Source organism: Etheostoma spectabile, unplaced genomic scaffold (genome assembly GCF_008692095.1).
Source record: "Etheostoma spectabile isolate EspeVRDwgs_2016 unplaced genomic scaffold, UIUC_Espe_1.0 scaffold546, whole genome shotgun sequence".
Classification (NCBI taxonomy): domain Eukaryota; kingdom Metazoa; phylum Chordata; class Actinopteri; order Perciformes; family Percidae; genus Etheostoma; species Etheostoma spectabile.
Window position 1 is genome coordinate 355,319 of NW_022605626.1, and position 12,155 is coordinate 367,473.

Below are 12,155 nucleotides of genomic sequence, written 5' to 3' on the forward strand. Positions count from 1 at the left end.
TCAAAGGAGGCCTTGAAGGCTCTCCTCTGCTGGGTGCTGAGGATGGTGCGTGGCCGTTTGGGCCGACGAGGGTCTTTGCTGTCGTTGCTGGCGTTCCCTGCTGCGGTGCACTTCTCTGACTTCACATCCAGATCCTCATCTTCGCTCTTATCTGTCACAGACAGAAACAAACAGGCTCAATGATTGGATTTGACTGATGTTTTTTGTGCAACTGCATGGGAATTCTCTTTTTCTGAAAGTCAAACCCAAAGCGTGATGCCGGGGAGGCAAACAAAAGGAAATATATCGCAATGTGTCATTGCAAATTTGAGTTACAGGCCAAAATGCCATACAGATACCTTGATTACTAGCCGATCATCGTCACATTTGGTACAGAGCCTCGCAGTAGCATGCCAAACAAGAATCCCAAGGTTTGCATTGATAGCATTTACTCTGGGCAAGGGATGCAAACGTTTGTGTATGGTTGCTCACTACAAAGATAGGTTGTTCATAATTTGTGCATTTCAAGTATCAGGCAGTTCCGGCTAAAACCCTACAAAATTGAATAAGTAGGTTTTGCAAATGTTTCAATCTGCGCGTTGCCTTGCATAATGATGCCTAGAGACATAGCGATGTATACATTAGTACATTAAGTAATTCATTGGCAGTGTTTTGAACTCACTTGGTTTTCAATGACTCAATTCAATTTTATTCATATTATCAATTCATAACAAGAGTTATCTCAAGGTCTTGACCACTCTATAATTTAAAAATAGAGTAGGTCTAGACCACTCTATAATTTACAGATAGAGCAGGTCTAGACCGCTCTATAATTTACAGATAGAGCAGGTCTAGACCGCTCTATAATTTACAGATAGAGCAGGTCTAGACCACTCTATAATTTACAGATAGAGCAGATCTAGACCACTCTATAATTTACAGATAGAGCAGATCTAGACCACTCTATAATTTATAAAGACCCAACAGTTCTACTAATTCCCCCCAGAGCAGTAAGCAGTGCTGTGATGGTTACCTGAGTCTGAGCTGTCTGGACCGACGGTGCTGAGCAGCTCCCTCTCCCTCTCGTAGTCGCTCCTGCACAGCAGCTGACCTTCTTTCAGAACAAACTGGTCTCCTTTGCACAGCTGGCGCTCACAGACGCAGCAGCAGAAGCAGCTGAGATGGTAAACACTCTGCAGAGCTCGCATTACCAACTCCGTGGCTGATATCTTCTCCAGACAGCCGCTGCACTTGTTGGCAAACAACCTGAGGAAACACAGCAGACACAACAGTGCTAAAAATGAGGACTGTGGAGGGATTTCTAGAGGGATGTTCAGGGTGAGGTTAGGCCGATTCTGGATCGAGCACTGTTCATTTTTAGTGTAGCTCCTTAGACTATGACACATAGTGGCCTGATTTCCTTAAACAGTTTGAATTTGTGGAATAAAATGTGAGAATAAACTAAAAACAGAGAATGTAAGGGTGGCATTCAAAACGTAACGTTGGGGTGGTAGTAGCTCAGGCCATAGGGGGTTGGGTTGGGAACTAGATGGTCGCTGGTTCAAGTTCCAGTATGGACCAAAGTACGAAGTGTGGATTGTATATTGTATGTGAATTCTGATTGTGCTATTAGAGAGTTTACCTGCCAGGTAAACTTGAGCAAGGCACTGTCCCCCCCCCCCCCCCCCCCCCAACTGCTCAGAGTGCTGGTACAGCTGGCAGCCCACTCACTCTGACATCTCTCCATTTGGTAAATCCAGACAGCTAGCTAGACTATCTGTCCAATCTGAGGACTATGGTTACCTGGTCCTCAGATCTCTGCAGGGTAAATCCAGACAGCTAGCTAGACTATCTGTCCAATCAGAGTTTTTTGTTGACGACTAAAACTACTTCTGAACGTACACATGTTCCACCAAAACAACTTCCTTCCTGAGGCTATTTAGCAGAGGCACCGTGGCTCCGTCCGGAGCTTAGCACCACCATAGATGATTGTGATTGGATTAAAGAAGTGCCAAAAAACTTGAGCACGTTTTCCTCCCATCCTAGAATGCAGTTTGGACTAGACAGGCCTACAAGATCAGACTAACGATCATAGCCCCCTCCTCAAATGCCCATTCTAAGCCTTTGAGGAGGGGGAGCCCTGCCATCAGGCATCTAGTTTTAGTGTTGTCATGATACCAAAATGATGACTTCAACAGATATCTTTTCACAAAGAAAAACGTATAAAGCCATATAAGCCACGAGAACGCTGAGACCAAACAGGACTAAACTAGATGGAAAAGGTGTTGAACTGACGATAGGGGTTGATGCTACGGATGGAACTGATCAGAACCAAGCCAACAGCATCAGAGGCTGTAATGCCCATTTCAAAGGTGAGAGTACAGCTGTGCTACCAAACAGGCCAACCCCCCCCCCCCCCCCCCCCCAGACACGTTTTTATTTCTTCAAATCAACTCAGTTGTGCCTCGTGGACAATTTAGAAATCTGGTTTTAAACCTGCAAACTTGTTACTGCAGCTTTAGAGAGACATTCAAAAATCTCTGGAAATTGTCATAGCAGAAATGTAGATATTAATGCACAAAGCTGGAAATCTTGCAGGTGCTTAGAAAAGCGAGGGATTGCCTACACACCTCCATTCCTGCCCTCAGAGGGACGTTTTGTTCTGCTCGGTGTGGATAACATCTATAGTTTCATGTTGAAGAGAAATCGTGCTCAACACCCGAGACAAGACTGGGACTCAAGAAGAAGACCGTCAGCACAGAGCTCATTCACACAGAGAGAGAGAGAGAGAGAAGAAAGATTAGAGCAGCCAAGAAGGGAGAAAAGATAGAGCTAGGGAACAAAAGACAAAGAGAAAGTGGTCTTTTTGTAGGTGTTAACGGCGTGTGTGTGTGTGTGTGTGTGTGTTCTGTAATTCCTTGCCTTGGACTTGACGTTGGTAACACATCCTGCTCTGTTCCAAATGTTTTTAGTCATATAGCCTCAAATCACAACAGAAACTATTACTAATGAATACTTTATTGTAAGTTAACACTATAATGGTCAATAATTAAAAAGATGGAATTATTCATGTCCCTAACCCTGTGCAGACCATAGTAACTCAGTGGAGATGAAGAGAGACGAGGAGCTGCTGCCAGACGAGCCGCTGACTGAGATCACTCTGAACAGCAGGTCGCAGAAAGGCTCTGGAAAGTCCATAAGTCCTAAGAAAGTTGCCAAGTTGGCAACACTGTGTGTGTGTGTGTGTGTGTGTGTGTGTGTGTGTGTGTGTGTGTGTGTGTGTGTGTGTGTGTGTGTGTGTGTGTGTGTGTGTGTGTTAGCTGGTCCAGGGCAGGGACAGGTGATCAGTGGGCGGGACCGGCCCTCCCTGCTCATTTCAAAGTATTTTATCTGAATAGTGGCTTCTAGTAAAAAAAGGAAGGTTGATAAAATATTGAATGTTGAAATAGGTAAAAATTGAATTTTCTTTTGATAAGTTATGAACGTGGTGTGAGTGGTGGTGTGCACGGAGATGCATTTCAATTAAATGTCTTTAAAATACCTATTTTAGTTATATTGAGTTACTTTGTAATATGGTTCACTATTGACACCAGGGCAGAAAAAGACAATGTGTAACAAAATACGTAGATACTTAGAGCTTGTATTTGTGTATTTAAAATACTTATTATAATAATATAATAATATAATATAATAATATAATAATATTATTTACTGTCATTTTTTTTAAAATAAGAGTCATTTTTGTATCCCCATGATGAGGGAATCATACCGTATTTAATTAGTGTTCATCTGGTCTGCTCAGTCCGTCCATGGTCACGTAGACTGCCACAAACACCCAGCATGCACCCCGCTTTAGTCGATCCTGGGGGGGTCTTTTTTAATCGCAGTATTTTGTATTTTATTTGAATACATTTGATGAGCACGCCTGTCTAATTGTGTACCTCTGCCCATCCGGGCGGCAGACTGAGTGTTGAATCTGGGAACAGGGCTAAAGGAGGGCATGGGGGGGGGGCTCGAGCAGGTACAGAAGGCTCAGTGTTTGGACAGCTGCACTCCTCCTCTCTGAGTGGGACTACCCTCCTCCATTCAGCCGTCCAACTCCCTCCTGCACATTTACACAACAACGGTAGCGAAGATATGAGAGGCTGTGACTACAGTGGAGAAGATGCCTGAAGGGCGTTAGACCACAACCAGCGGGCTGGAGACTTTCCACAGGGTGGTGCGGAAACTGACCATTTCTGTGACGTCTTGTTGTGTTCTTTAACCCCCCGCCAATAAAGCACAAATATACTTCATATTTCACAATGACTGTTTTCCGTCAGATGGTTTATGGATAATGACGTTTCTGACTTTTCAGTTTTATTTCACAGGAGAGAGAAAGAAAAGAGACACGTCTCTTACATGATTGGCCACCGCAGTGTGACGGGGGGTTGCGTTTCTCCAATAGTCCAGCAAGCCCCTCGCAGCCTAACCCCACTACCCCCATTCAACATGAATGGGAAGAGGGGACCAACGCAGGCTGTCTGAACACAGCCTTAGACATGTCCAGAAGACGTTTAAGACGCTCTGCAGGTCAAACCGAACCACGTGGCTAATTCAAACTAAACTACGTGATGAGGGTTAGGCAACACCCCCACACGGTTAGGGCTGAGGTTAAAATAAGTAATGTTGCTATGGGGACACACAGGACAAGACTGCGGTCTCCTGGGTGAAAGTCCTGTTTTGTCTGACCCATCCACCACCTTGACCCCCTTTCTATAGGGACGGTGGCACCCATTCTTTCATTCTGACGTCTAATATCAGAGCTGGAGTGATTCATACAGGCGCTGAACGGGGACTGGTCCGACGGTATCAGACGCAGAGCGCTGTGACAAAGCATCCTGGGAATGAGAACTGGCTCTATGGACATGTTAATATGAACCAGAATGGAAACTGGGAATTCATTCTGATTAATCATTGTGAAAAAATGATGTGTGCAAACATAATAATGAAAGGAAATGTAAAATCATTTTGTGTTAGTTCTGTGACTAAACGGTCAAATCAAAGTTAAATAAGAATGCATGAATAATAATAAATTTTGGACATGTGAGTTCATTGGATTTGATCATTGGTTTGGCGGATGGTGTAGCAAATGATACTGATACGGTGAATTGTATTTTAATGTTTACATCAAACTTCAGATTCATTTAGACAAGACATCCAAATTCTAAAGTATTTTCCCCTAGTTGAGACTCGTAGGTCAGACCTGGACAACTCAAGAGGATTTGTTTTTTCTGAAAGCGAGAATTCAAAGTTTTCAAGCATTCAGAATGTCATGAATCACCAGTGAGACCGTCCACAGCATCGTTTGTTCACTAAAGTTAAATATAAGTGAAACCCATACAATCTCCTTATCAAAAAGGCAGATTTTTATGTAATTTACACATTTTTGTAAATAATAACATTGTGGTCCCAACACATGTGGGGTCTGCGGGGTCTGCTGTGGGGACCCAGCCTCCGGGGCTGAGACTTTTAGTCTGGCTTATTTTGAAAACCTTGTATGGCACAGCTTTCACTGGGAGTGAAGGTTTCTTCCAGCAGACCATTCATGAAAAGTCCTCAGCGGCTCATTTAAGTGGACCACCACTGCTAGGGGCCACCTCTTTGTAGGAGCCTCCTTGACCCCCTGGCCCTCTTCCCCTATGCTTCCACACAGCATAAAGAGGTAGAGGATTAAAGAGGATAAGAGGAGTAGAGAAAGGATGAAGCAGGAAAAACAGACTGTGTGTGTTTCTTCACTGTTCTCTTGTTTGCTCTCCCTCCTCGGGGAGCTGGGTGACCTGAGGGACGGGGCTGGCTGGGTGGGTGGCGGCTTTGGGTGGCAGCTTGTTGGTGTTTTAATTAGTAGGCGTAATGAAAAGATGATTGTAAAGGAAGCAGGGGGAAATAAAGGCGGGATTCAGAGAGTGGGGATGAGCTGTTTGCTCAGCCAAAGCTCAAGAAGTCAGAATAAGGCCCCAGGATTCTCTGGGGACTCACTTCAACATGTTTGTTAGCGGGGAAATGATCTCAGCAATCAATCACATGCACCCATTTATTCACCTTCTGCTGGTTCACCACCCACTGAAGAGTCATTAGAGGGGGGGTGTTGGCAAAAGAAGGACAACGGGGAAGTAATTGGTTAACAAAGATGAGGTATAATAAAAAATTAAATTATTTTATCCTTTAGAAGATGTATACATTATGTCATGCACATGCCCCCAACTAAACCAAATATGTCAGTACTCACATTCCTGCCATCTGTGGCAGTTGACGTGTGATTCTGACACCATGGACCTTAATGTGATGCTTGAACATTCTCCATTCTTTTTGGGGGTCTCACCACCAGCTGTTGGAACCTGCTGCAGGAGCATCAGTGAGCTCCAGGACAGTGGGCAGGTCCACTTCACCCAAAGGTGTTCTTCCACACCAGACTGGATAGCATTTTTTTATGAACGGGGGCATCATCAGTCATAACAGACCAAGTAGGGAGTGTGGTCTGGTGCCAGTTGAGTTCCCCTGAACTCAACCTGTCACTCAACCTGAACTCAACTCAATAGTTCCCTCCAGGCTCAAGGTCCTGGGATGAAACCCCTCAATGTGCATGTGGATCCTTGATTCCTGACAGCTAGACCCCAGGTAGTGAGGGTGGGCGGACATGCCTCTACCACCCTCATCTTTAACACTGGAGCACCCCAGGGCTGGGTTTTGAGTCCCCTGTTGTACTCCCTGTACACACAACTGTGTAGACACTTTCAACTTCAACAACTAAAACACAGGACTTTCAAGCCAGGGAGCGGAGTTCGCTTCCCGGGGAACACAAAAGACTTTCACTCAGGAAATACGTGTTCCTTAGGAGTGTTTTAATCCAAACACTAGGTCAGAAAAGCTGTCTGTGTCACCTAAAGTCCCCTAGTCTTGGGTTAACTGAACTACCAACTACCGTTGATGTGTTGACGCAACATGTGGAGCACCCTGTGGAGCAATCTAATTGTCAACTGGTGATACTTTCTAATACACAGGCAACTCAAGATACATATAGGGAGAAAGGAGACTTTGATCACTACATCACTACATGATGATGAGATCTTGACGAATCACCTACAGGCAAGCAGTCGGCCCACCCTATCAGAAGTTTCTTTAGCCACGGACGCTAGTTTGGAAAAGCTGTCTAATGCCTGCAGCCTGACCCTAACCGATGTTTCACTGCTGAAAACCTAGAAACTAAAAAGAAGTGTGTGGAGCTTGTAAGTCGTCATGTTAGCCTGGCTTCAGAAAGGGACTAAAAGAACGCGTGTGCCAGCGGCAGACACGTCAACAGAGGTCCAACCAGAAACATCTGGTACGATTCATGAGCTTCAAACTAATGTTTTAGCTAGTGTTAGAGGAGTCTGCAGCTCCCAACCTTAACGTTACCTTAGTCAGTGACACTGACATGAACAGTAACGTGAGTAACACACACATGGATGGCCTGTCTGTTGGTCACCTGATTTATCTTTGCTCCACTAACAGCTGGCTCGTTTTTAGAGCTAACCAACTGGGCTGCAGCATCCCATTACCTGCTGGCCAGACAGGGAGGGGACTGAAGCTGTCACACACACACACACACACACACACACACACACACACACACACACACACACACACACACACACACACTGAGTGACAAGAGAAATCCTGAACAATGAAAACAGTGATTTCAGGAATAGTGCACGCTTGTGTTGCCACAGCTCTTTTATCCTGAGAGCTGTTAGGCTTTAAAACTGTTCTCTGATGGCTGCCTGATAGGCTGAGGAGCTGTCTGTCTGTTACAGACAGTAAGAGATACAGACCAGCAGGACACACAGTAGTCAGAGTCTAGTTACCATGACAACGGGCTGAACATCACAATAGTGTTGAACAATAACATAATGGTTGGAGAAGTGGTTTGCTTGTACAGTAAGTTTTTGTTTAATAGCACGTTGCTGCATCCATTAAACTCATGCAGTTCTTATTTCATGTTGCATGTCATCGTTCACCCTGCACACAGCTGTCTTTAAGCCACTGACCTGTAGAAATGTAGGTTTTTCTAATGTAGTGTTCATCACTGGCAAAACCAAAATGTCACCAATATTCCAATCCCATATATATATATATATATATATATATATATATATATATATATATATATATATATATATATTTATGTTATATACAAACACACACACACACACACTGGACATTAATATACACATTTCCCACATGAAGGTCCAACAAGCCAACGTGTCTAGGTTTCCCAAAGAATCGAGATGAAGCCATTCTAACAGCGTGAAGAACAAATCCTAACCAGCTCGCTCTCAGGACTCCCTTTATTTAATTCAGTTCAGTTCAATTTCATTCATAGTATCAAATCATAACAAGAGTTATCTCAAGACACTTTACAGATAGAGTCGGTCTAGACCACACTCTATCATTTCCAAAGACCCAACAACTCCAGTAATCCCTTAAAACTTCAGCTCTAACCAGTGAAACAGGAAATCAACCTAGTTCCATGCTGAGGTGTGAAACTGAAAGGAAGTCCAGTTTGAGTAGTAATAGATCCATGAGTTCGGACACCATTTAGAAAACAGACACACACATCTCCAGTGTGTCACATTAAACATTTGTGCTTCACTGTGTTGATTATCAGAAAGAAAATTTTCTGCAAAAAACAAAAATAAAAGAACGGTATGAACGGATTAATTCGTGAATGAATGTGAGATTTCTAAAATGAAGCTAAACAGAGGTGCTTTTCTGAAACCATCAGCAGTGTGCTGCAGTGTGTGTCCAGCTGGAATAATGATTCCCATATTTAAAAAGCCTAATGTTGGAGTGGGGAGCCGGGGGTGAGAAATGGAGGCTGAAGGAAAACAAAGTCTTTAGCAATGTTCTGGGTCACACACAGACATCAGTTATCCCAAAGTACACACACACACACACACACACACACACACACACACACAGTCATAAAAACAATAAATGTGCTGCCTCACTATTTCCAGCCTCTGAGATGACATCATTTATTCAGGCCCAGTAATAAATGAAGGTGGGGTCAGGGTGTTGTGTACACCAGCAGCGTGACGTGTATGTGTCTGTGTGTGTGTGTGTGTGTGTGTGTGTGTGTGTCAGCTACACACAGGTAAAAGCCAGAGCAGAACAGCTGTAGGTAGATTTAACATTCAAGGGTCTTGAAAGTGTATATGGGTGAAAATGAAAGAATGGAGGATATCCAGTGTTATCCCTCAGCAGAGGAAGCAGCAGTAGATGTGTGGGAATCATTGTCCCAGGCTCAAACATGGACCATCGATTGGTGGAGTAGGATTCAAGCTCCATGAGGAGCTCTAATACCGCTGCATGTCTCCATCCCTTGCTCTGTGGTAAACCCACTCTTCCTGTCAGTAATGTGTCAGTGGTGAGCTCCGTGCTGTCGGCTGTCAGTAGGAATGGGAGTAGCACTGAGAAACAAAGATCTCATTGTTTTCAAAGTGTATTTGGATAGCGTGGAATTATCTCCTTAAATCTGCACTTGGCATCTTTGGATTTTGGTAGCACCAAATGGCTGGAAGGAGTTACTGTTCATATCAGAAGTGTTTGATATGCAGGGCCACACAGAATCTGCTTAATTCTGCAGATTTTCACTCTGGATCAGCGTTGGAAAAGAATATATATATCTGGATCCAGCACAAGTTTCAAATATTGAATAGAATATTTCATTAATCACTTAGCTCATCAGCTACAGGGGCTACATGTGCAGCATTGCCTAGTCTCCCATAGTCAGTTAGGCTAGTCCACACAGCAATCTGGGAGGGCAGAAAAACATGGTTTATTGGCATTTCTTTAAACCAATCACAATCATCTCACATCCTCTTTTTTGTAAGGCCTCATTTTTATATTTATTTAAGTTTATAACAATGTTTTTTCCCCACCTAGTTTTGCTGGGAGACACGTTAAATAATCTTTTCGCCTAAAACGTGCACGGTGGGGCGATGCCATTTTCAGGACTGGTCCAGATCCCTGCAGGGACCTCAGTCACACAAACGGACACACTTCTGCCCCCAGGTGACGCAATAGCAGGTACACTGTACATATTAAAACCTAGCTGAGGATCCTGACATTGGCCACACCCATTAGTGCCTATACTTCTATGATATAATGGATTTTATGATTATTAATGAAACATCCTGGGTGCAACATTTATTTAATTTTTTATTTTGAACCCATATAATCTCATGGGCTTTGAAGCTATGCTTTCAGAAGTGTTACAGTAAAGTAAGTTCATTAAAGCGTGAGTCACCTTTATTTAGAAACTCATTACATACAAATATGGGTCTGTTATTATCAATGGATTATATTGGCAACTACACAATAAGAGTCTAACAACATGTCATTTGCTGTCATTGTTGATTGGCCTGTACTCTCACGTAGCCAGGGTTATGAATGCATGCTGCAGTCAAACAACACCGACACAATTACAGACGTCTGTCCTCAATATTAACAAAACAAGATTTATGCAAATGATCCACAGCAGTGTAATTAGGCGAGGAATATCAATGAAGTAATTACTGTTACACTGGTGGTGGAGACGCACTCCGACAACACACACACACACACCTTCTTCCTCTTTCCCCAGGGGCCGGACCACAGGAGGAGGGGGGGGGGGGGGGGGGGGGGGGGGGGGGGGGGGGGGGGCAGAGAGCAGGAGAGGGAACAACAGAGAGACAGAACCACCGCGTGTGTGAATGGTACAGGTCTCCTCTGAGAGCACCGCGCTAATAACGTGGACAGCTTGGAGGAGGCAGCTTTTGGATGAGCCCTTGGGGTGTTGAGTGGTCTCAGCCTGCTAAATACCAGCCAGATTCCCAGGAGAGGCCAGCTCGCTGATACAAATATTAAACCGAGGGAGGGGACAGAGACACAGCCAACCACAGACTTGCAGACATGTTTCTGTTGGAGCAGGGAGCTGCTGGGCTCTGAGACAGTGTTCAAAGAAGCAACACCAACTAAAGAGTCATACCAGCAGTAATACGATCCTTTTCTGACGGGGCAAGAACCACGATCACACAGCTCGGAAACAAACATCCAGGTTAGGCAAACGAGAAAATGAAGGAGAAGCATACGGAAGCTGTCAGTTCAGCTGGGCCTTCCTGTTCTCACTGCATCGGGGGTTATTACAACATTCAGATGCTTACGATGATCTGGATAAACCGGGGGTCAGGTCGCGTCACTGTGTCCCAGGGGTGCTGTAGTCAAGTCCACCTTTGTCGAGTCCAAGAAAAGTCCAACACAGAGTCAAGACCAAGTCCAAAAGGTTTTGAGTCCAAGTCAAGACCGAGTCCAAAAACAGAGACAGTGAAGACAAACAAAGAAAAGATCAAATAAGACCCTATCATTTACTTTAGGTGTAAGAATTTCTCTTAAGTCACGGCAGCTTCACATTTTATGTGTAACAAGAACATTCTGGACGGTCGATGTAATGTAACAAATAAGCAACAGAGGTGTCACTAAAAAACTGACATGTTCCCATTCTTGAACATATTACTTGTCCTGAAGAATCCAGAGTACAAAGTGTTCTCTGACGTTGTGTCTGTGTCTAATGAAACTGAAGGATGCCTGATGACTGAGGTATGTAACGCAGCCAGCCGTATCCCGGGCAACGCCCGTTCTAGATGGATTATGAATTAAACTCGTACCTGTTATCTGACGTGAGATTCATCAATGGTTTTGTCTCAAAGGAGGAAGAAGTTTTAGAAAAAAGCATACAGTGCTGGACTCGGTTGAGACCAACTGGTATATTTGGCGAGTCCAATGGTCCAAGTCCAAGACAACACAAAGTCCGGACTTGAGTCCGAGTCGGGACTCTGGTACTACAGCCCAGGCTCCAGTCGTAGCCATTACTTTCAGTGTGGGTGCAGTATAATGTTTATTATCATGTTCTGATCAAGTACAAAAAATAAGCTGAAGTGGAAAGATGAAGTAGAGTCTCATATTTCATCACTTTACATAGTCCAAAATCAAACAAGAAATAGTAAAAGAAGAAAAGGGCCAGCAGAAGATGACTGTCCTCATCGACCCAACACTTAAAGACTGTTATAACACAGCCAGAGAGTTCAGACAGACAGCAGCGCCACATGGAACACTGC

General features: G+C 44.1%; 1 protein-coding gene across 1 annotated transcript in view; it reads right to left on the reverse strand.

Annotated features, from left to right (window-relative positions):
- LOC116686881 (LIM homeobox transcription factor 1-beta) overlaps positions 1–12,155 on the reverse strand; it is a 92,563-nt gene that overhangs the window by 8,091 nt on the left and 72,317 nt on the right. The window contains exons 4-5 of the mRNA XM_032511931.1: positions 1,013–1,245; positions 1–151 (exon numbers count right to left, since the gene is read on the reverse strand). The exon at positions 1–151 is cut by the window's left edge and continues 25 nt beyond it. Coding sequence (XP_032367822.1) covers positions 1–151; positions 1,013–1,245 — 384 coding nt within the window. The remainder of the gene's footprint in view (positions 152–1,012; positions 1,246–12,155) is intronic.